The 26119-nt window shown below is 36.5% G+C and overlaps 1 protein-coding gene across 1 annotated transcript in view; it reads left to right on the forward strand.

Annotated features, from left to right (window-relative positions):
* The window catches only part of HFM1 (helicase for meiosis 1), a 125806-nt gene that overhangs the window by 73110 nt on the left and 26577 nt on the right, over positions 1–26119 (forward strand). Inside the window, exons 24-33 of the mRNA XM_056815364.1 lie at positions 7120–7217; positions 7305–7436; positions 8706–8791; positions 9012–9095; positions 9324–9481; positions 10805–10908; positions 11353–11496; positions 23882–23977; positions 24231–24346; positions 25816–25895. Coding sequence (XP_056671342.1) covers positions 7120–7217; positions 7305–7436; positions 8706–8791; positions 9012–9095; positions 9324–9481; positions 10805–10908; positions 11353–11496; positions 23882–23977; positions 24231–24346; positions 25816–25895 — 1098 coding nt within the window. The remainder of the gene's footprint in view (positions 1–7119; positions 7218–7304; positions 7437–8705; positions 8792–9011; positions 9096–9323; positions 9482–10804; positions 10909–11352; positions 11497–23881; positions 23978–24230; positions 24347–25815; positions 25896–26119) is intronic.

A 26119-nucleotide genomic window follows, 5' to 3' on the forward strand; every position in this document is an offset into this window, starting at 1 on the left:
AGGGATAAATTATACATCTTTAATCTACCTCACAATTGTTAGGAAAGTACTTGGCAAACTAAAAAGTGTCATCTGATCTGTTATTTCCTACTTTAGTTTTTGTGAATATAAAATTAAATGGCAAGAAATCAGTTGATTTCATGCTTTAAATTAACATAGCTGTTTGGCTAGGCCATTTGGACTTTTTAGGCCAAGGAAAGAGTAGCTTAATGAAAGCAAATTCTTAAGAAAATTTACCTACATTATTATTAATAAATTAATATAGTTAAGAAACATTACAAAAGAAGAATAAACGGAACTTCCTAATTAGTTGTATACATGGTTAGTTGAGGAGTGGTGTAAAGAGACTCAATCAAAGATGTCTCCAAGGTGTCCCACCTTCTTATGCTTTTGTGGCTGTGCCCTTTTTCTCTGACTTCCATTAGTGATCACTACTATAAAACTGCCTCTAGTCTCCAGGAGTTTACTTTCTTTTTGGCAAGACAGCATATGCATATGTAAGTATAGAATAAATGCAAAACAAATATGAAGTAGCTTGAAAATGAAAGATGGGAAATTGGGGATCATTGAAAGAGTTTACGGAGGAGGTGGAATTTTGCAAGGAAGAGAAAAGGTGGAAGTACCTTCCAGGCGTGGATGACCTTCTGTGCCCAGTTGTAGAAACAGGAGATGGTATGTCCTGTATCTTGGTAGTGAGGGGGCCATTTAAGTTTGTACCAGAGAGAACAGGAAGGGAATAGATAGACAGTCAGTCTAGAGAGGTAGGTATTGGGCCAGAGTATGAAGGACTTTTAAAGCCAATGAGAAGAAATTATATTTGTTCTAAAGGCAAAAGGAAGCTATTGGCGTTTTAGTAGGAGAATAACATGGTCAGACCTGAGGCAGATTGCTTTGGCAGCTGTGGCAAATGGATTGAAGTTGGGAGAGCCTTAAAGTAGGGAGCTCCATTAGGAAGCTGATGCCCACGGTTCTATAATAAGTCAGCATTCAATATCCAAGAAAGCAGCAACAGGACTTTCCCTCCAGAAGTATACAGAGCCCAGCTCTAACTTAAAATCTGAAGTCAGGAAGTAGACTAAAAAATAAACAAGCAAAAATAATCTTTCTATAAAAAGCCAATATGGGGATAGGGATGCTCCAGTTATCTCACTGGGACTGATTTCTAGAGAATTTTACCTTAGGGTATCAAATGAATTCTCTGAAATATCTGAATTGTCCAAAATCTGTTTTCTAAAAATCTTAGCCACTTGTCAGATTATGCCTGGCTTTCCTGTAATCTATAACAAACTCTAAGGTAGAAGTCATTGGTATCTTAACTTCAGCAACCATTTGAAGGAATTATAGTGCATTAGGAGAAAGAGTGCTGAATTTGAAGTTAGAAGACCTCAGTTTACATCCTAGCCCTGTGTTTTTACTGTTTTTGTGACTGTGGACAATTTGCTCAATTTCTGTGACCTTTGGTACTCTCTTGTCTGTAAAATGCAGGAGTTGGACTAGATGACATCTAAGGTCCCTTCCATCTTAAAACTGTAAACTATGATTCTCCTCATTGGTTAAGATTAGATCAGTTGAAATTCCTCATATTGTCTTCTACTTTTTGAAGAAGGAAATGTGATTAAGGCATGTCAGAAACTTCCAGCTTTGTTGTGGTTTATGATTGTGATTGAATACTACTTGTGCTGTGAAAAATGACAAATAGGTTGACTTTTTTTAAAATGTGGAAAGACCCACATGAAATTAAGAAAAGTAAAATGATAAGAACCAAGTGGGCAATATATACAGCAACAGAAATATTTTTGTTATATGCACCCCTCCAGAGTGGAAAAAAAAGATAAATAGAAATAAACAAGATGTAGTTTCATATATACAAGTATCTTTTTGTTAAATGATGCCTTCTCTAATGGGAGAACAAGAGGGAGGGAACTACTTTGGTATTTTAATGTAACAAACAAATTTTAAAAATTTAAATAAGTGAAGTAATTACTAGCCTTTCTATTCTTTGCAGAGTAAACTCTGGAAAATGTCTGAATAGTTGAAACCCTCTGTAACTAATATAGTATTCTTCTATGATAGGCTGAGGATCTGCTTCCTGAACTCATCTATTTCTTCTTTCTTCTTAGGTGGTCTTTAGTGTAGTACTCTGACTATTATTCCTTTTTTTCTCTATTAATACTTATTCAAATGTTCTGTAGAATGGTTTGCTCCTCCAGTTCCAGGATTTCCTCATGTGAGTATAGCCTTTTAAATATTCAATGCTATTTCTCTGCTCTGTTAAACTATTTTGTTTCTTTTAAATAAGGTATATACTTCCCTAGTCATTTCTGTGGCCAAAAGCTCACCATTTCTCTATTTTAGCCATGTTTCAGCTATCCAAATCTTGCCTTTAGACACCACCTTTAAACCATAGTACAAATTCCAAATCTTCCTTTCTCTTCTACAATCCCTGCTTTCAGTTGAGAACAGTGATAAAAAATCTGAGCTGTGCAACTGAGGTATTCACTTTCTTACCTATTAATATTTTATACCCTATAACAAAACTTTCTGAAATTCTTCTGGTCATACCCTATGTTCTCCCATGAAATAGTGGAGGTGAGTCCTGGCTATCAGGTGCAAAAAGTCTCTAGGTGCTACAGATGCTGCATTTAGCTGTATTTCATCTGTTTTTTTTTAAGTAGAACAGTTTCTGAGGGTCACTACCAAATTCCCATTGTTCTTCCTACTTCCTTGAATCAAGAGCCTTGTCCTGTGTCATTCTTACTGATAGTTTTTGTGGCTAACTCTTAGAGTAGTTGCTGTCTTTTGTATCATGTCCTTATCATGCTATCTTTGTATTGACAATCTTACCCCATTTACTCTTCAAACTAGAACTTACCTTCTGGATTTGAGTTTCAGGTTTTCAAGATGCAACTTCTGATCATATTTCTGGTTCTCTCTTAGCTTAGCTTCTCTTCCTATATTGTTTATTATAGCCCCCTGTTTTTTCCCCCGAAGAACTCACTATACATGATTCTGGATCAGTGATTTGAGGGGGCAATGTTTTCTTTTATTTTCAGTTAACATGGCCTATGATTCATTTTTCTTCTTCATGAGAGTCCAGAGGTATTATATAACCCATCCCCAATTCTGTTTTCTTCATCATACAGATGCCCACCATGTTGTTAATTTTTCTAAAATTCGATTCAGCTATACTTTGAGATATGATTAACTAATCATCCCAAAGCAAAGTATATTTTATTTATATAGTTATTCTGGACCTAGATGGTCTTGGGAGAAGTTCTAGTCTCATTAGTTTTGGTTGTGATGGATAGGGATGAGGGGCAGTGCAGTTTCTGCCACAGGTCTCTAGGTGAACTAGTTCTGGGTTGATTCAAGAACCACTGTTTTAGAACCCAAACTACTCAGTTACTCAGAAACAAACATAACACTGTCAATTTGAAGCTGTAAAAGGTTCCTGTCATGGGAATATCCCCTACAGGATGGAACTCATCTATCTGTATGATATAGTCCATATCCCAGATCAATAATTATGTTCTGAAATACATTCCTAAGCCATATGTTTCACCCTCAACTCAAATAACAAAGTTTCTGTCATTGGACATTTCTTCATTAGTAGAGATTTTATTAATAGTTTAAGGAATTTTTCATTTCCTGTTTTTTCCAAATTAAAAAAAAATCCAAAGAAAATTAATTCCTCACTTTCTAGATTAATTTTCATGAGTCTGAGCCAAATTTTCCATTTCCATCATGTCACCATATTGCTGCCACATGAGAAATACTCATTTCACTTTCAGTGTGATATTTACCCATATTGCCTGATATTTGGCACATCCCACTAGGACTCCTAAGTCACTGTCGTGTATGTGCAGTGCATCTTTGTACCACTAGATGGAACTCATGCATCTATGGGTCGGTGATTTGCTGAGCTTTATTGGCTGCCTTGAAAAGCTATTTATAAAGTAATTCAAAGCAACAACCTGTTTTTTAGTCAATTTCTTTATTGACAAAGTAAAACTTTGTAATCAGTGCTTAAGAAATGTAACAATTAAATTGGTTTCAGAACTATACAACAAACTGCAATTCTACAAGAAATTTCAATAATTATTTTTATTATTGTTATTGTTTTTATCTCCAACAGTGCCTATTCAAACTGATTCTCACTGGGAGGCTCATTAGTAACTTACAATCTTGGTTTCTTTAGGTTGGGTTGTGGACATCCCTCAGCCCTATATTTTCCTGCCTCAGCATAGCACTTGCTTTAGGGTTTGGAGATTTGCCCTGAAGCCAAACTCCTAGGGAATCACAGCTGAGTTTTATTTTCAGCTAATTAGTATTTGTTTTCCAATTGGACTGGCCTCCCTCAATCTGGAAGATCACAAAAATTGTTTCTGGCTGTTGTCACAGCTGCAATGCTAGAAATAAACAAAATTGTAAAAATATGGCTGTTCCTTTTTTCTTCTTTGTCCTCCTGATGCTTTTAGTCCAATCAAGGGAGCTTTTAAGTCTAGCCTCCTAAGGAACTTGACAGGTCTGGGCAAGTCATAGCTGTTCTAGTTTAAACAAGAAGATAATTTGTTTATCAATCTCCAAGCTTTTTGGAAACTGACAAGCAAATTTAGTCACCAGGCAACCTCTGATTTCATATAACCAGTTATATAGCATACAATCTTAAATTGAACAGATAACATTATAGCTTTTCCATTTCTCTGCAATACCACTGAAAGGAATAGGAAATAGAAAAACCAAAGAGGAGTGAGGTATGCTCCTTTAGGAAAGATGATGGTGAATTTCATTTTAGGCACAAGTTGATTCCCATATAAGAAGGATTTGGCACACCCCACCCCCCAAACCTCCTGGGCAACAGATTTTCTATATGTCACATTTCCTGTGCTGAGTTCACATTCAGGAAATGCAGAGATCCCCCACAAAGTCCTCCTGCAATGCCTCATTGTGATATGGAGATGACTTTGAGTTCTCAAAGGCTAGGACAGAATGTGTAATGCTAGGTTATGCCATGCTGAAAAGGCTTCCAGCATCACCCCAGCAACATATCAAGTGTGTGTTCTTAGAACCAGCCTTGCTAAGAATGGAAAAACTCATCACCAGCAGTCTGGTTACTCTGAAGAATTTTTTTTTTGTCCATAGCAATCATGAAACAAAGATACATACAAAATGGCTCTCAGTCCTGTGTGAACCCTTTCCACTCTATAGTGACAATGGCAGTGTCAGGAAAGGAGACACAAGGTGCCAAGAATCATCCAAATTTTAATTTGACTCGATACTCTAAATATAAAATCTTTGTCCGGTAAAGAACAACTAGACATACTGCTGGAAGAGCTGAATCCTTTCAATGATATTCTTGCTATAAATGAAGCCAGAAAAAAGAAGTTACTGTTCAATGGCACTACTTGGAGAGGCAAAGAAAGTGGGAGGGTGGGTTTTTCATATGCCAAAGGCAGCAAACATTATCTTGTGAGGTATGTGATAATTATTGAGTATTAATCATCTTCCATTGTGCCAAGTCTTGTGATAAATGCTAAGTATTACAGAGAAAAAAGTCTTGCTTTCAAAGAGCTTACATTTTAATGAGAGATGATATATATATATATATATATATATATGTATAATATGAGATACCTATAGAATAGAGTAATGGTAACCTTAGAGGGGACAGCAGTAGCAATTGTGGCCTAGAAAGAGGCCTCCTACAGGAGTTCAGAAGAGAGGTGGGTTTGGGGTAACAAATAATTGTGTTTCAAATATTCCAAGTGTGCAATGCCTACAGGAAGCCCTGGTCAAAATGTCCAATAAGCAGTTGGTGGTATGACATTGGAGTTCAGGAGACCGAGTAGGACTGAATATAAATCTAATTGGCTCCAGGGGAAGTTTATGAGATAATTCAGAGAAAGAAAAGAGCCTAGGAGACAGCCTTAGGACATAGGAGTGAGTGTCACAGGAGGCCTGAGAAAGAGCAATCCCTTAAGAAGGGAACCAAGAAGGATCACTATCACAAATACCCAGATAGGAGTACTCAGTAGGAGAAGGCAGTCCATAATGCCAGACTATGTAAAGAGGTCAAGAAGGGCCTTTGGGATTTTGGGGAAAAATGATTCCAATAGAATGATGAGATTGAAAGCCAGATTGCAGTGGATTTAGAAGAAAGTAAAATGAGAAGAATTGGAGACTTTTCAAGACTTTACCTAAGAAGAAATACAAGATAGAATGATAGCTAGTAAGGATGGCAGGATTAAGTTGGGATTTTTTAAGAAAAGGGCTGATGGATCCCTAGGAGGGAACCAGTAGACAGTAAGAGATGAGATAAGAAATTGACTGAGAGAGAAAATGAGACAATAGTGGTAGCACTCTGCTGGAGAACTTAGAAGGGGGTAGGATGGATCAAAGGTGCAAAGGTGCTGGCCTTGGTAAGTAGAAGACTCACCTCTTCATCTGGGAGGTGAAGGAAGGAAGAGACAGTAGGGGATGATATCAGAGAAATCTGAATTGAGGAGAAAGGGAAAAGAGAAAGCTTCTGGCAAATGGCCTCATTTTTTGGATGACTTACAAGGCAATCCTCAATTGAGAGGGGAGATAGCTGAGGTGTTGTGGGAGGGTGACAAGGAGGTTTGGAACAGCCTCTGCATCAGAAAAAGGAGACAGAAAAAAAAATGAGAATAACATTTTCCTAGTGTTTTAAGCTCATTAAGTACATTGTCTATCTTGTCTTTGTTGTATCCCCTAATAACCAAACATTCAAAAAACAAGGTTTGGAGATGTGTCTGTGCTCCTGAAGCTGATAAGTGTCAGAGTTCAGAGGCAAACTCACCTGTCTTCTTGCACCTCCCTCCCCACCCAGGGCCCTTCCCACTACAACAGGGTTATAGCTTCTTCTTCATAAGCAATGAACTCATGAGAGGAAAGAAGATTTCTGAGAGGAAAAAATAGAAAAAAAAATAGAACAAACCTTAGGGTACATCTGTATTTAAGAAGTGGGAAGAAATAGATTAACAAGACTGAGTGGCTAAGTGATGGAGAGAAAGGAGAGTTTCTAGAAAGAGCTAATCAGCAGTGGCAAATCTGTGGCCTTCATATGTAATCAATCGTTTCTTTCTTCCCTCATCTTAGTCTTATTCAGGCTCAGCTTGGATGCCTCCCAATTCAAGACTTCTCTTTGACCCAAGACACGGCTAAAATTTTCAGAAGTGGCACAAGAATTACAAAATGTATGATAAAGTTTAATATGACTTCTCTGTACTTTCCACTAAACTAGAATAATATCATTATGACAAGAAAATATTCTTTTCTTTTAGGGTTGTCAGAGTATCTGGCAATGCAAGAAAAGAAGTTTGCAGTCCTATTAAATAGTTTGATTTTAGCTAAATGCTTTAGAGCTAAGCTTTGGGAAAATTCTCTGCATGTATCCAAACAGCTAGAAAAAATAGGTAGGTATGAAATTAAAAACTAAGTTTGTAAATGACTATCAACAATTCATTTCAAATTACTGTTCTCCAAGTTATGTTGCAGATTTCCAAAACCACATATGTTAACTAGGTTGAATGAGATATCTTAATTTCCTTATTATTAACCTAATTTTTAGAAGTTACTTGGAAATATTTGTAAAGGCTTAATAAAATTGTTTTGCTTTTTTATTTTTGTTAAACCAAGACTAGATTTTGTGTTTAATTACTGAAGTAGTTATTTGACACTATCTTTGGCAATGTATATTTTATTTTAACCCTAGTGATAAAGCACAGAGCTCTAGGCCATACTGACTACTTCAAATCATGTTGTCTCTGTCTCAGCATTCTTATTACTAATAGGATATTGCTACTTCTTGGAGTCAGAAGTTTTGAGTTTGGGTCCCATTTATTAGCCCTGTGAGCCAGGACATGAATCTTAGCCTCCTAGGTTATAAGCTTATATTTATTGAACCAGAGGAATGGGAGGGAGATCCAAATAAAGGTAACAAAAATAAAAAGGAACTTCATTAAAAATGTTTTTAGAAAAAAAAACTGTTTTTGGAAAGAAATTTGAAATATTTGGATTGCTTTTAAATAGACAACATAATATTCAGTAATTACTATAAATAAAATATATTTTGCTCAGTTACATAAGAGAGATAGAGAGATTAATGAGAGAGGAAAGAGGATAAATCAAAAGTGAGAGGAGACAAAAGTAGATTTACAAAAAGAGAGGCACTACATGGAGCTGTATGTAGAATAAGACATGTAAAAAGACAACCACTGGCAGGGCTAAAAATAGAGAAATATACAGAGACAAAAACAGATGCACAAAGAAAGGAAAATAATGCAGAAAAAGTCACTGATACATTCAAGACCCTTTGGTGGAGCAATACTACCATCTTTTAACCTCTTAGGATATTACCAGTTAATACTAAAAGTAAGGCTGCATTTTCTCACACATAGGCACTAATTCATTGCCTCCTAATACTTACTCTGCTCATGATTAAAATACTCTCTCTTCCTTGCTGAAAAATGAAGCCAAGTATTTTTACTGTTAAATAAAGCCATGAAAAATAATAAAACTTTTGATAATTATCTTGAAAAGAATTTAATCACCCACCTGAAAATTTTTCAGAATTAAAATTGGCTTTGTCTCATTTTTCATTCTTATATTTATTAAATGTTGTTAGAATGGATTTTATTGGAAATAGTTGATTTAAACACCATATTCTGTTTAATTTTCCCCAGGTGTAACATTGTCAAATGCTATGGCAAATGCAGGTCTGACTTCCTTTAAGAAAATAGAAGATATTAATGCTAGAGAACTTGAATTGGTATTTAATATTCATTTATTCTGCATACCATACAAAATGTTTCATATTTTTATTATTTCTTTTAAAAATACTATCCCTCTCTAGGATAATTTTCACAAAAGATGTTGAAAATTTCTAATTTTATAAGTACTAAATGCTGTAAAACTTAGGACAATGAACAGCATTCTACTTATAAGATTTTCAGTATTTTAATCAAATGTAATGATATTTCTGTTTTCAGATTTTAAATAGACATCCCCCTTTTGGAAACCAAATCAAAGAAACAGTTACACATCTACCAAAATATGAACTTGAAGTTGAGCAGGTATGGTTCTCTTTTTTTCTTAAGTCTTTTATATTATCTACTTTAAAAAAAAAAACAACAGCTAGAACAAACAGCTCATATTATCGTGTAACTTAACAGGGTGGGTCAGGGGATGCCCAAAATCCAGCCAAGGACTCAGTGAGTCAGTTTTCTTTAGTGTAGCCCTGAAGCCATGTATGAGAATTATTTCACTTTTTAACACTTTCATAATTGTATTTCTTTTTTAAGATTTCAAGGTATAGTAACACAGGAGCTGAACTCTTAGTGACTGTCTTCCTAAGAAACTTTGAACAACTTCAGACTAAAAGAACAGCACCAGATTCTCACTATGTGACCTTGATAATAGGAGATGCAAATAACCAAGTAGTTTTTAAACATAAACTTATGTACGTATGAAATTTTGGATTGTATGCTTTTGTGAAAATATGATATTTTTAAGAGATACATACAACAGAAAGATTGGGAAATAAAATTGCTGTAGAAACAATTAAATTGCAACCTCTTGATCCTACAGATGATTTTCTCAGTTTAACTCCTAAAAGTTTTCAGCTGAATGAAAAATGAAAGGCCATTACTGTGGTCTGCAATAGTGGGAGGATGCTCTTCCCCTTGCCCTCAGGAGCTATTAGAGCAAGACTTCTTGTCATTCATTGTTTTTGTACTATATGAGGCCATCCAGGTGTTTCTAATTACTTATGTTAGCACAAAGCCCTCCTCACTCAATTCAGAATTTGTCCTGTGTTCTCCACACTAAAATCTAACATTAAATTTAAAATAGTCGTTGCATAGAAATTAGACAAAATGTGTCTGGGTATAGCAGCATCCCCGACTGCTAAATGTCCAGCATGCCATTTTTATCTCTGGCATTTACCCTCAAGTTTTTCATGAAGGAACCAGTTACCCTTAAGGGTAAAGAAAAGAAGTGACTTTGACAAGGTAATTCCTTAGGCTCTTACCACACAGGAAAACACCTTCCAAATGTGATCCAGGTTCAAGACTGAAAGATTTCACACTGACGTACACGCTTACCTCTCTCTGTATGTCAGTGACTTGGAAAAAATGCACCAGTGCTCTTATTAAAGACATTTTAGTATTCATTTCTGAATATTATCTCAAAATTCCATCATGGCTGGCTTTGAGAGGATATTACAACTGATCAGTTTTGTTTTAGGCTTGAAGTGCTTAGTATCCTGTAGACAAAGCAACATGTTTTGCTTGATATTGCTACATTGAATTTTTTACCTTTTTTTTACCAGTTATGACACTGTAGACATAATCAGTTTCATCAGTTTTTAAAATAAGAAGTAAATGTGATTACTGTTCTCATAAGTGTTAATATTTATGAAAGACCTACCTCTACTCAAATGAACTCTTCCCTAATGCCCATTAAAGTCTCTTTTATCTATATGAAATATTGCATAGCCACATAATTCCAGCTGACTGACAGGCTACAAGATCTCATTCATGAGCTAATTTAATATGTGATGCCAATAGTGTCAGGTGGAGGTAAGGAAAGGATAGTAAAAGACATACCATTGTCACCACTTCCTCCACCCCCAGAAAAAAAGAGAGCTAGTTATAATAATCATAAAATAAGCATTTTTGCATTGAAGGTGACTTCACTTAAAAACATTTCAGCCTCTGGGTCATTCATTTGTATTTCATTCAATGGCTGTATCATCTTAAAAATATGTTAATATGTATTTCAGGGATTCTGTTTTGCTAAAAACTGGAAATTGGACTAAAAAAATTGATGTTAAAAGAGCTCTTCAATCTGAAGACCTTAGCATTAATCTAATTAGTTCTGAATATGGTAAGTTAATTGGAATGATAAAGATATAATTAATTTCAAGTTTGACAAAGCAAAAATAGTATTTTTATGTTGACATAAAAGCAATAAATATGACATTATGGTAAAAATATTATATTTACATAATACATTAGCATTTTAAGGATAACTTTCTGCAACAAATGAATTAGGCAAGACTAACCAAAGTGACAGTAAAATTTATTACCTAAATATGAAGCTATATCCACTATTTTATGAGCTGAGATAATCAAATTCTAGTTGCTGTGACAATATTGTCTGTATTTCCTTATTTTTAGATATGTACAATTTTATCTATTATATTAAATTATTATCATGTCAGGTATTTGATTTGATTCTTTAGTTCTTCCAGCAATATTGAACTTAAAATAAATAAATGATTTCAAATTAAAATATTATAAAATGTTCTTTTTCCCCCTCACTTTGTAGTGGGACTTGATATTCAACAGAAATTTACAGCCTTTTACATAGGACCCAACAGATTTGAAAATCAAATAACTATGCGAAGAAATGTAGAAACAGAGACACATTCAAGACATTCAGACGGCTCTCCAAGAAAAGATGTTAGTGCAGGTAAATGGCAGTATCCTTCCCAACTTTCTTTGTTTACATTCTACATGCTTCTTTTAATACTGTTTTTATTAATATTCTGGAGTTCTGAATGATTTGCAATAGTTCCTATTTTGGAAAATCAGCATGCTATAGTAGACTGTCCCTAGATGAAGGGTCTAGAGCAGCATTGGCAAGCCTTTTAGAGATCTTGTGCCAAAACTGCATCTTCAAGCCACCTGTGAGCCCCTGCTTTAACTCAGAGAGTGGAGAGAGGAAATGCTTACATTGGGCTGCTGGGTGGAGGGGAGGGGCATGTGAATATAGTCCCTAGGCCCAGTGGAGAGGGGGAGGGGAACAGCCCCCTCCGGTCCTCCTGGGTATGCCTGCCTCATCTTTGCTAACACAGGTCAAGAGCAAACCTAATTTTAAATCTCTCCCCAGATACCAGCTTTTCTGACCATAGGCAGATCAGTTTCCTCATATATAAAATAGGTACAGTAATCCTTATACTGAACCTACCTCACAAGATTGTTGTGAAGATAAATGAGGTAATATGTAAAAACATTGCTTTCCAGACTTAATGCCCTATAGAAATGTCTCTGTTGCTCATTAAAGCATAGATATGGTTAGTGGGTTGTATTCAAGGTCTTAGTTCCAGAGGAATCCAGGGTCAGGATTTTAAGCTTTCAAAAAATTTAATTGATGAAATTAATAGGAACTCCCAAGTTGTGTTGTTGCATATTACATAGTTCTTTGCACATAGCAGATGATTAGTATATTTTTTAATGAATAGAGAGGCAGTAGAAAGAAATGTTGTTGAGAAGTCAGAAGGTCTGTGCTTAAGCCTGACTCAGCTACTTCCTTTACATGTCAATAAGTCACCTCATCTCTTTGGGTCTCACTTTTCTCATTTTATTTTATTTATTTATTGTTTATAAACCCTTACCTTCTGCCTTGGAATCAATAGAGATCTTGTGCCAAGGCAGAAGAAGCCAAGAAGAAGCATTGATTCCAAGGCAGAAGAGTGGTAAGGGCTGGGCAATGAGGGTTAAGTGACTTGTCCAGGGTCATACAGCTAAGTGGTGTCTAAGGTCAAATTTGAACCCAGGACCTCCCATCTCTGGGCCTGACTCTCAATCCACTGAGCTTTCTAGCTGCCCCCTACTTTTCTCATTTTAAATAAGAGGTTGGACTAAATTATTTCTAATATTTTCTCTAGCTCAAAATTCTATGAAACCTATGAATTAGTTAATTAGTTAGAGCTGATATTTCTCAGGAGGCTATGAAAGTAGTCCTAGGCCTTCTCCATAAGCCTCTAAACATTCTTCCTGATTCATTCCATTCTGATAGTTATATAAAGAATGAACCACTGACTGCAGAGCACAGACAAGTTGGGGCTCCACATTGGGGAAATCACACTTGCTGGATGCTTTTAGCATTAATGGCACTAGCAACCCATCTTGTTCACTCCCTTGCTGGAAAAATTTTTTGTTTTGTGTTAAGTAGAGTGTGTCTCTCTTCAAAGATCTTAGGAGTGTTTCCCCACAGGCACTATTTCCACTTGCTTTTCCTCCTATGGGGGCAAAGACTTTCACTGATAGTGATGAGAAAGTATTAGGACACCTAGAGCACCTCTCAGCAAATCAAAGTCTACCTTCCTTCTCTCTGGACTGTGATGCCCTACTAAGGAGAGCAGTAGCAGGGAGGAAAGGCCATTGGGAGGGGCAGCACCCATTAAAGCAAGCATACCCCAATACCCCTTTTACTTTAGAGTAGAAGTATTCCCTCCATTTCTTTCTTCTCTTTCTAAAAGAAGAAAACATCCTATAGGATAGAGAGGAGAGTTTCTTCAGAAAAGGTTTCTTGAAGAAGGTGAGATTTTAGCTGACCTTTGAAGAATCCAGAAGGGAGAGATGAGGAAAGAGAGAATTCCAGACATGGGGGAACAGCCAGAGTCAGGCGTCGGAGTGTCCCATGTGCAGAATAGGAAGGAGGCCAGTGTCCCTGGATCACAAAGTAAAGGGAGGGAGTCTGGTGTAAGTCAGGATGTTGGAGGCCCTCTTGGTAGGTGTTTTGTAGTCCCCTAGAATGAAGCCAGGGCTTGGGGAGAAGAGAAAGCCTGGGAGCCAGGCATTAAATTCATTGATGAGGGGAAAAGCAGGTGGAGGTCTACCCAACGGGCACAAAATCTTAATTGAATGATAAAGTTGAATTGAATGAACCTCAGAGAAGCAATTACTGAGTGACACAAGGAATATCTCTACTCTGCCATGGTGACCAGCTAGTTTTGGGGATTGAGTGCCAGGAAGGGTGGCCTTGGGGATCATCCAGAAGGGTCCTGTCTCAGTGAGTGCAAGAAGACAGAGAAATGGGTTTGCAATGAAAGCACATTCATGCCCTCTGAAGCAGGTGAGGCTATGTGTGGGAGGGGTGGCCAGGCCTTGGGGGAACATTGGGCAGGTTGGGGACGAGGCGGTGCAGAGCAGGGCCCAGGGCCCATTTCTGTTCAGAATCACTTGGATGGAGAGAGTGGGACAGGGTATACTATGCATGTGTTAGTCACTGGGGAAGGTTCCAGTAAGTTTCATAGTTCTCAGAGTCAGGTAGCTTTTGTGGGGGGAGGGGCCAAGGCAGGATAGTACCGAATGAACAAGGGTTGGGAGGCTGGGCTTCATCTGGACATGGAAGGTTCCAGGCAGGGAGGGACATACCATTCATTAAATTGTCCTGGGGCAGTCATCAGGAGGGAGAGGCAACTAGTGTGGAGATGTAGCAGCAGGCAGTGGGGATTCTGGAAGGGCCAGTGAAATGGCTGGCCCAGGTCAAAGGGCCATTTTTGGTCATAGCTCCAAATGATCATAGTTCATATAAAGTTTATAAAGAAGCTTTCCTGTTATTTACAACTTATGTCACCATGAAATAACCATCATCTGTTGTAAAAAAAAAAACAAAATAAAAACAACTTTTTTCCTGCCTGACTCCCAAAATAATTGAAGATTTCAGCTTCAAGCTGATTAGTCTTTAACAAAGTATAAACAAGAAATATAAATTTTTCTAGATTTGAAGAAAAATGATTTGCAATTTATAAAATCATTAGCATTTTAAGTGCCATTCTGAACATGTAAAAATTGATGCTTAAAGACCATATAAAGCCAAGGTTATCACTTGTGCCTCTTGGAAGTATATGAATTTAAATAGTAGCCAAGATAGCCACTTTCCTCCTTACTTGCTAGTGCCATGTTTGTTAATGTGTCAATTCAAGGACTCTACCAGTATGATCTTTTTGTATTTAAATAAACACGACATTAAAATGTTGCATTTTAACACAAAAAGTTAAAAAGGTGTCTGATCTTGTAAACCAAGAAACGTCAGACCTGGTTAGTACTTGTATGGGACACCACATAGTCCTGATGTGGTAGACTTAAAACAAACAAAAAAAAAGGTTAGAAAGGTGTGTGCTTTTTTCCTTTTATTAAATAAGAGTACAAAAATAAAGTATTCAAACCTGTCAGGAAAGAAAAAAACAAGGAGTTGCACAGAGAAAGACTCTTAAAATATGAAAAAACATGAAGTCATGTCATTTGTGCATAGATATACAGCTCTGAATTTCTTATTAGGCTGCAGACTTAAATGTATCAGGGATGCCTGAGGTCCTTGTTTTTTGTGGAAAGTTCTTATTTTGATCCTTCCCAACAGCCTAAGGAAGCTGGCTCTCAGCCCTACTCTACTCCTTATGGCTCTGAATATTTGCTCGGAAGACACTTGTTCACTAATAAATTCAATTTATTTTATTTTACATATTTACAGCTAAGGCTTTTAAAATATGACATGCAAATTAATGTAAATTCATATGCACATTATGCAAAACTATGGAAATGTATGTTCCCAGATACCCTGAAAAAAATCTGCTAACTTTAAACTATACCTAAGATTACAGTTTGAGTTAATATTATCTGAGTACCTTAGTTTTCTAGTTATTGACCTCTATCAATTGTATTAGTAATCAAACTAATCCAGTAAAATTGGGGGTGGGGAGGGGGAATATATATAATTTCCCCAGTTATCTCATTTGTAAGAAACAGGGACAAGGTTTTGTGATAGCTCAGAAGAGTAGAAATATCCCTAGTCTCAGAGTAAGACTAAATGAACTCCACTGTTTAATAACCTTGTAGCTTTAATCTCTCTCAACCTTAGTTTTATTGTCTCTAAAATAGAAATTATAATATGTATACTATATCACATAGTTATTTTTTCATGCAAAAAATACTCTGAAGACTAAAATATTATGTACAACATAAACAAGTGGTAAATATAAATTATCCTCTCCTGATTATGTTTGTCAGTTTTCCTGGATTTTTCTAGGAGGCTCCCAGAATCTGCAATAAATTCCCTGGTTCCAAGCCAAGTTATTTTTAACTTCTGAGAAAAACCATATTGAGTCACCAATCACCAGACTGAATTGATGTCTAGAATGACAGTCTTGTACATTTCTGTATTATGGGAGGAGGTAATTCCTTCTTGCCTTAATTTCCATCTCAGGGCAAGGGAACAGAGCCTTAGAGATCGCAAAATATTAAAGCTGAGAGATTATCTGGTCTAATCCCTTTCTTTATAGATGAAGACATCAAGGCCAAAACATGGAACGTCTTGTCTAAGTTTACAGAGCTAATTAGAGGTAGATCATGGATTAGATCTGAGATTGCCTAATTCTCTGTCCAGTGCTTTTTTCACCATTCACAAATAAACCATAGTTACTGGCTTACATATCTTATGTCTCTGGTTGAATCAGGACCAGGTTAAGAAGTACAGGCAGATCCCTCAAAGGGCCCTATAGAAAAGGTAAAAAATATGGAAGATGGGAAAAACCATCTGTGTTCTATATCAAGGCTCCTTTTGAGGATATAGTGTTTCTTCTTACAATATTTTGCTCTTACAAAACAAATTGATATAAAATGAAAATTTACATTGAATTTATTTGCATAGGTATTAGGGAGGGAGAGTGCTACAGGTTCCTAATTAAGGCAAATCCCAGTATAAATGTTAGATATTAGGGAGAAAGTGAAATGGGGAAATGTCAGAAAAAGGGAACTTTTGATGAACAATTTATATACTATGAATGGTAGTACCTAACAATAGCATACTTTTCTAAGATGATCCATCCTAAAATGTGATTCAGAGGCAAGTTATTAAAGAGATTAAGATGACTTCCTAGATGTGTAATCACAATTTTAAAAAACCACAAATCAATTTATGAAAGATGGAAATACAAATAGTAAAGTGGTAGTCACCATAGATTATGGAAGTAGAATGTAGAATAAGATTTTTTTTTCAAGCTTTAGCATTCATCACCTAATGCTTTATTATAGTGAGGAGGTGATACTGGATTCTGTAGAGTGATTTCAACAGAGTGCAACTCTGGAAAATCCAATCAAACAAACAGCCAACAACAACATTTATTAAGAGTTTTCTATGTGCCAGGCACCATGCTAAGTTCTGGAAATATAGAGAAAAGCAAAAGACAGCCTCTCAAACAGCTTATGGTCTGAAGGAGTAGACAGCATGAAAAACAACTAGATACAAAACCAAATTTGAGCATCTTTTAGTATGGACCCAATCACAGATTATAAATCTGTTGTCCTAGGACTAACCATTAACCAAGCCCAATCATGCTGGGTTCATCAAGAGGTTGTACACAAAGGGACAAATTTTTTAGCCATGGCAGCTTTTATGTTAGACTGTTGAAATCTTCCTCATTGGAGGAAGGGTGCACATTGACAGAAACACTGATTATTGAAGAACTGGCAAAGCCTTGAGGTAGAGGACAGGGACAGAGTTGTTCCAAATGGTCCATGTGAGCACTTTATTTCCTTGAGAGTTATACCCCTAGAGCTGAGGATTATGACAATTTGCTGAAAGTATTTCTTAAGGATTTCCCATTTTCTTTTCTTATGCTCTCTATTCACCAACCAACTTTCTGATCTTAATTTGGTTTTCCAAGTAAGTTTCTGTACTGGCAAGAGAATGTGCTGACAGACAAGTCAAGTGAATCTTGTGTGCTGATAAATTGTTTCTAATTGCAAATTCATAAATTAGCTTTCTGATTCAGATCAGCTTCAACTGAGTTTGAGTAGCTCTAGTAAACCCAATGGTAAGCAGACCACTGAAGTTCTGGTCTTTAGAGCTAAAGAATTAGATATTGGACCTGGAGCCACCTGGTCACAATTTAAATAGTGTTCAAAATTTCACACTCCTTTATCAACTTATTATGATGTAATGTTTATATATTTTAGTAATTTTTCTTCAAAAAATTTTAAAATTTCTATAATCATTTACTTTGTAATGGCATACTACCTTACTTACTTTTTTTTAATCAAGCAACTTTTTGAAGATAATTTTAAATTCAGTTTTCTACAGTTTTATTTAAGTAAAGGAATTTTAAGTCTTAATTTATCTTTCAAAGAGGTTTCTAAAGCTTATTTTTACCCTGTAGCTCTAAAATTCTTTGAATAAACATTTTAGCTGTTAGCTAAGAAGTCACCAGTTTACTATCCATGAACCTTTGTTTTCTTCAAAATTATTAGCATTTTAACCTATTGCTTCCTTCCTTCCAAACTGACAACTTTTGTCATTATAATAGATAATATCAAGGAGAATGTTATGAAACCAATCTGACTAGGTCCACTACCAATTTATGTTGTATAATCTCAGATAGACTCTCACTCCTGCAAGGAAATCAATCCTTTTGTTGTTTGGTTGTTTCTAACTCTTTCTGACCCTATTTGCAGTTTCTTGGTAAAGATACTGGGGAGTTTTGCCATTTCCTTCTCCAGCTCATTTTATAGATAAAGAAACTGAGGCAAGCAAGCTAAAGTGACTTGCCTAGTCACATGCCTAGTCATATTAGTCGGTGTCTGAGACTGGATTTGAACTCAGGTCTTCCTGACTCCATGCTCTGTTGTCCTATGCACCTCACCACCTACCTGCCCCAGTAATCTTTTTATATCTACCTAATGAACTTGCTATCCTATTCACTATATAGGCTTTTCAAAACCTTTTCATTTCTCCTTCAATTTCCCACGATTCCTCCTACTTCTACTCTTTCAGCTGAGAACTTTGCCTCATATCTGACTGAAAAAAATGAAGTCACTGGCAGAGAGCTTCCCCCTTTCCTCCAATCCTCACAGTTAGCTTCTGCCACTATTTCCTCCTTCTCACCTCTCACAGGGATGAGGTAGCCCTTCCTGCCAAGGCTAATCCCTTTTCACATATGAGGGATCACATTCTGTTCTGTTTTTTTTTCCAACAGATTTTCTACTTTATTGTCCTCACTCTCTTATATCTTTGCAATCTCTTCCTTATTACTGGCTGTTTGCCTATTGCCTATAAACATGTCTATGTCTTCCCCATCCTAAAAAAAGTTGTCATTTGAACCATGCTTCCCTGCTAACTATGATCTTATCTGTTTCCTGCCTTTTGGGAGTAATCTTCTTGAGAAGGCATCTATAATAGCTGCTTCTATTTCTTTTCCTCACTCTTGTCTTAACCCTACCATCTGGCTTCTGACATAATCATTCAACTGAAACTACTCTCTCCAAAGTCACTTACAGTCTCTCATTTTTCTTTTTTTATACATTTTCCCCCAGATTACATATAGATACAACTTGTAGTTTTCTGACATTTTGTGATCCATGTTCTGTCTTGCCCTCCTTACTCTTCTCCCCTCCCCAAGATGGCAGGCAATACATATACTATCATGCAATACATATTTCCATGTTTGTCGTGTTGTGAGAGAAGATACACATTGTTTATATTAAAAAAGAACTCATGAAGGAATGAAGTGAAAAATGGTTTGCTTTGATCTGCATTCAGACTCAGTCCTTCAGTGGTGGCTAAGAGTCTCTTGGTTGTGAAAAACCAATTAATAGCCTTTTCTCAATCTTCATCCTTCTTGACTTCTTTATAGCCTTTAATACTGTCAATCACCCTCTTCTCCTTGATGCTCTCTTCCTTCTAAGTTTTTATGACACTACTCTCCCCTGATTCTCCTCCTATGGATCTGATTGTTCCACCCTAGCATAGGCCCCTTCACTTCACACTCGGACTCAGACTATCATAAAAGCCTAACCCTAGGGTTGGTCTGCCCTCTCCAAGACTCTCTCCACTTCAGTCCATCTTCAGTTGCTAAAGAGGCATCTTCCTAAAACATAGGACTGATTATGTCACTTCCTCTTCCCCTGAACCCTTGTGTCCCATACAGCCAATTCTATGGGCTGCCTGTCACCTCTAGGATCAAATATCTCATTTTCTGTTTGGTATTCAAAGCATTTTATGAGCTTCCCCTGCCGCACACCTTTCCATTCTCTTATACTTTATATTCCCCACTACCCTTCCTTGGACTCTTTGGGCTTGTGACCTTGGTCTTTTTTCTGTTTCTTGAGCAAAACATTCCACCTCCAGATTCTAGGTTTTGGCTGTTCCCTATGCATTGAGTATTCCCTCTCCTTGCTTCCTTACAATCTTAGCTAAAATCCTACCTTCCACAGGAAGCCTTTCCTGATCTCATATCCTAATGACTTCCCTCTGCTGATTATTTCAAATGTATCTTGTATCTAGCCCAGATGTACATAATTATTTGCTATGGTGGTGAAAGGAAGCAACTAAATGACTCAGTGGATAGAGCTCTGGACCTGGAGTCAGGAAGACTTGAGTTCAAATCAGGCCTCAGAGTAGCTGTGTGACCTTTGTCAAGTTACTTAACCTTTGTTTCCCTAATCCACTGGTGAAGGAGATGGCAAACCACTACAGTATCTTTGCCCAAAAAACTCCATGTGGGGTCTTGAAGAGTCAGACATAACTGAATGACTAAATAACATTTGTATGTTGTTTGTCCCACTAGATTGTGAACTTCTTGAAAGCAGGAACTGTCTTTTACCTTTCTTTGCATCCCTTGCACTTAGTAGAGTGCCCCGCACATAGTAGGTACTTAACAAATGTCTATTTCAGATAGACAGATAGAGATAGAGATATGTATATATGCATGTATACATACACACACACACACACACACACACACACATACAAGCCCCAGGCTGAAAAAGGAGGCATTTCTTGCTTCTATTTTTCTAACCCCTTTCCTTTTTTTTACTCATCAACATCTCGGTTTATTAGCATGCTTGACTTTAGCAAAGGAAGTTTTCTATTCATTCTTTCTCTGTGATGAAATGCCAAGTTTGTACCCTCATGACCACTTCTGTCACCTAAGGATATAACAACTTCTTCCAGTAGCCTAATGCCTCCAAATGTAGCCTTTTCCCTTTTTCATACTCCTCCACATGAATAAAGCACCCATATCCATAGCAACATAGTCTCTAGCTATCTGCCTTGACTATAGCAAAGACAATTTTATTATAAGTTTAAGATTTTATCAGATTGCAAATTATATTTAGGTAATCAAATAAAGTCGCATTAAATAGATATTTTTATCCAGCTTAGATGATCAGTTGTCAAGATATCCAAATGCAGGGGGCAGCTGGGTAGCTCAGTGGATTGAGAGCCAGGCCTAGAGACAGAAGGTCCTAGGTTCAAATTTGGCTTCAGACACTTCCCAGCTATGTGACCCTGGGCAAGTCACTTGACCCCTATTGCCTAGCCCTTACCACTCTTCTGCTGCAAGATGGAAGGTAAGGGTTTAAAAAAAAAAAAGATATCCAAATGTAAGAGGATGTGTGATAAAAGCCATATGCATTTGACTTTGGACATGTTATGACCTGGCCCTCAATTTTGTCAGCTTAAAATGATGGGATTGGATTAAATGGCCCCTTATATCCTTTCAAGGTTTAGATACATGATCTTATAACATTTATTTCTTTAACTATATATGTTATATCCATTGTCTGAGAAATGGTCCACCTGAATTCAGAGAGGCTTATCACCTGAATGTCTGTAAGGAAATGAGTTTTGGAGTCACTATGACTTGAGAATTACCTGCTAAGTTACGAAGTTTTGTAATGTGGCCTACATCAGTGGAGGAAGTAAATTTTAATACCGATGAAGTTACAAATATTTGGAGTGCTAGGTAACCATGATCATAGCATCATAAATTATTAGAGTTGAAAGAGACCTTAAAGATCATGTAATCCAACCCCTTTCTTTTTTCAGATTAAAAAACTAGAGGCCAGGAAGATGAAGTGAATGAAAATATATTTAGCAATTATTTTTCTATTTTCTATAAATCTGCTTTTTTCCAAGCACTGTGCTAAATGCTTGTGATACAATCACAAAAGTGACATCATCCCTTTCTATGAAAAGTGCTATTCACCTCCAGAGAAAGAATTGATAGAGTTTGAATACAGAACAAAGCATACTATTTTTTACTTTCTTTTTTCCTTGTTTTTTTTTCTTTTTTGCGTGTTTTTTGATAACATGACTAATGTGGAAATATATTTTGCATGACTGCACAAGAATAACCTATATCAAATTGCCTGCCTTCTCATTGAAAGGGGAAGGAAGGGAAGAAGGGATATCAAAATTAAAAAAAAATTAATTGTTTTTACATGTAATTGGGAAAAATTTAATTAAAGAGGAGAGACTTGGCCTCTGACCTCAAAGACCTTTCATTCTAGTGAGAGAGACAAAACATATAGAGAAGTGGTGGCCAGGAAAGGGGTGAAGTCACAGAGATAGTAAGTGGAAGAAACTTGAGGATACCAGAATTATGCTCCTTTAACAAAAATAATGGTAATTTTGACTTGATTACTGTTCCCACAACCAGAGGGAGAAAGCCTATTGTGGCATGATGGGAAGAATGTAAGGTTGAGTGACTGGGATAGGTGACATGAATGTGGCACTTAGGCAGGTCCTGGAGTTCTGATTGTTGGGGTACGTGACAGAATGATGGTGAGGTAGGGTAGGAGGAGCTAGATGTTGGTGAGTTCTCACCAATCAGACCAGCCCCCAGGGTTGCAGCTAGAGATTCCTTTGGTAGAGAATGAGGTAGGAATAACAACAACCTGTTTGGATTATAAATAGTGGCTTCATCTTGTAGTCTTTGAGGCATCATCACATCATCTGAATTTTTAAAACAAAGTTAAAACATGATACTTACTCTAAAACAGATTTCAAATAGTCATTCAAGAGCACACTTTAAGTTATTTATGTCATAACCAATTTTGCTTTTGAAAGTCAGTAGAGTATTTAAGTTGCCATTTGGTTAACTGCAATGCTTCAGAAAGTATTGGTGTCAATTGCTTTTAAAGGCAACCTAGCCATAAGTTAATCAACATAGTCTAAAAAGCCCTTGATGTGAATAATTTTTTAAAATAATCACTTATCATTTTCATTGTTACCACCCTACCTGAGGACCTCATTGATTCTTGACTTTATTATTACTTTAATCTCAAAACAGGTCTTTTATACCTTCAGTTATTTTCTCTTCCAATCAATTCCTACACACCACTACCAAATTGGCCTTCATATTGGTTGCCAAGGTCAACTGTGACTTTTCTGGAGAATATTCTTGAATAGTATGTAAGGAATATGGTAACATCTGAGGGAGACTGATACTCAAAGTCATTTTGTTTAATGAATGTTGTAATAGAGGGAGACTCTGTAATAGAGAGATACCCTTGAGGGTGTCTATTGATCAATACTGGATGACTAATGGATCAAGTTTTTAACCTACCCTCCTCCCTCAATGCCTCCTGTTTCCTCCCCTCTTCTGAAGCCTTTAGCTTCCCCTCCCCCTTCTCCTTCCCAGAGTGAATTATGAGGTTTCAGAGAAAATACTCTCTTCTCTTCCTTTCTCAAGTAAGGAGGTTTATTGGGGAAGATAGGACAAGGATAGAGGATGAGGTAAGAGGGATGGGGTTTTCCCTAGTCTATACAAGGAGCCTTGGTTTTGAGGATACTGGGGAAATGGCAATCAGTCACTAGCAGGGACAGTCAGAGAGAGATAAGAGTACAAACATTTTTCTTCTTTCTTTTTCTTCTAACCAGCCAGATAAATATCAATCCCTCAGCAAAAACTTCAGGGTCTTCACCATCAGCCACAAGCAGCCAAAACTTAGTTCACCAGCCTCTCCCCCAGCTTCAGAAGCCAAAAGGGGTCCAGTTCAGAAGCTTCTCAGCCCAGTTCAGCCTGGCTTGGCTCCAACTGACTTTCCCAGGAACATTCCAAATGGAATGTTCCTTTTGATTGATAGCTCTTCTGTCCTCAGCTTTATCTTGCATGCATGCCTCTTTCACAATGTATAAAACAAAATGAAAGTTACATTAAACAAGGAATAATGTTCTAAATTGACTAAATGAAATTTTCAAAAAAGAAAGTTACATTAAATTAAGTACAATAATAAATTTATTACTATTATCATTGAAATATTTATTATTATTATTATTATTTATGCTTTAGGAAGCACCTCCAACAGAAAGAACACTTGCAAAATATCTGGAAACAGAGACTGCCACCATCACTGTAAAAATAAAGATACATGTGGACATGATTGCTGTGAGTTCCTTTAAATGGGATCATTTCAGGCTTTAAAATTTGATAATGGTAATAATTATAATATATATATATAATAAAATAAAAAAATTTTAAACATCAAAATATAGTATTTACATTATGCTAAATATAGTCCCTAAGTACAATTTTATTTCTTTTGAATACAATATGAGAAAAAGTAACTTAAATTTTGAGAAATTAGATTCTATAAGAATATGTAATTGTATCCTAAAAAATACTAAATTTCTTTTCAAAGGTAAAATTGGAGTTGCACAAAAGTCACAAGTGAAAGTGCCAACATTTTCTTCCTACTTAACTGATTTAAGACATAGGGATGCCATTTCATCTGTTCCTCCAGTTAAACGCCTCAAGGTTAGTTTTCTGAATGATATTCTATTGTTTAGCTCTGCATATTCATTAAATATGTGTATATATTCGGCTGACTATCTTATCTGATATAAGGGTATCCAGTTCTTTTAGCACAGACCCTGATGGCATGATCTGCAGGCCCTCCATCATCATTTGCCTTCTACACTATCTCCAGATTATCAATGTCTTTTCTAAAATGTACATCCTGAATGGAACAGAATACTACAGATGTTCATTGTTTGATAAAATCATACTAGAGTAAAATTATCATCCACCTCTCTGTCCTGGAAACACCACCTTTCTTCATAATTTTAAAATTACATTAAATTTGTTGGCCACTATGCCATATAGTTGACTAATATTGAGCTTCTTGTCCACTAAAACCTCTAGATTTTTACCATATCTCCTTGTCTTATTCTTGTGAAGTTGAATATTTTCATAGAAATTAATTATATTACATTTAATCTTATCAGATTTAGCCCAGTTTGGGACAGCTAAATGGTTCATTGAATAGAGCACCAGGCTAGGAGACTAGAGATTCTGGGTTCATTTCTGACCTCTTACACATCCTCACTAGGTGACTGGGCAAGATACTTGACCCCAATTGCTTAGTCCTTACCACTCTTCTGTCTTGGAATGGATACTTAGTATCTATTCTAAGAAAGAAGGTAAAGTTTTTTTATTAAAAAAAAAAAGCTTTAGCCCAATGATCTAGCCCACCAATATTTGGGGGGGGGTTTCACTATTCAATCTCTTACCCAATATCACACTCTTGCCCTGTTTGTACTTTTAGGAACTTACTAATAAAAGTAAACTGTGAACTCCTTTATCATCTTTTTGGGGGGCCCTCTCTGTCTTTAGTGGAAGACGGAATTTAGAGGTCATATCTGAAAGGCCTCTTTCCTACCTCCATTTGTAAGGTCTCAGATCACCTGTGCTTTTTTGTACTTCTGCCTTGCTGACATTAAATAAGAGCTCCCTTCGCAAATGATCCAAGAATTCTTACCAGGTGAAAGAAAAGTGATTAGAATGCCATATCACTGTACTCAGTGAATGGACTTCAATATTCCTTCATGCTGTATTATGAAGCCTGTCTAGTAGCTTGGGTTGGAGCAGTATATATCCTCTTGTAGAAACAGAGAGTGGGCCAGGTTGATGTTAGAGTACTCATTTGAAAAGAGATTGAAGGATTCAAATCATGAGACGCTAAAGAAAGGGATATGGTGACAGTTGCTGAATACATAGATTTGGATGTAACCACAGCTTCCACAAATACCAAACCACCTCATCTGGCAGTCCACAATTATTTTAATGGCACCCAGCTGTAGTTTTCTTGCTTTGTTTTATATTCTCACTTTTACTTCTATTTTATAACCTTTATATATGTCCAGGAATCTTCATTAAACCATTTATTTGTTTAAATTTATTCATGTGTAATCAAGAATAAACCTATGGTTTTCTTTTCCCAATAGATGCAGATAAATAAATCTCAAAATGTGGATCTTAAGAAATTTAGTTTTGCTCCGAGAGCTTTGCTTCCAGTTTTTCCAAGGTACTATTACACTATACTAAGAAGTTGTATTTGAAGGGAAACTCTCAACAAAACCCCATTTTCTTATAAGCACAAGAGTACCGTAGTGGAAAGCATATTAGACCAGGAGTCATTTGACCTTGATTTAAGCACAGGATCTTTTGTACGTCTGTAGTCAAATGCTTAATCTTTCTGTGCTTCAATGGCCATAAAATAAAGTTGTTATACTAGATTGGATCTGCAAG

Source organism: Monodelphis domestica, chromosome 2 (genome assembly GCF_027887165.1).
Source record: "Monodelphis domestica isolate mMonDom1 chromosome 2, mMonDom1.pri, whole genome shotgun sequence".
Taxonomy (NCBI): domain Eukaryota; kingdom Metazoa; phylum Chordata; class Mammalia; order Didelphimorphia; family Didelphidae; genus Monodelphis; species Monodelphis domestica.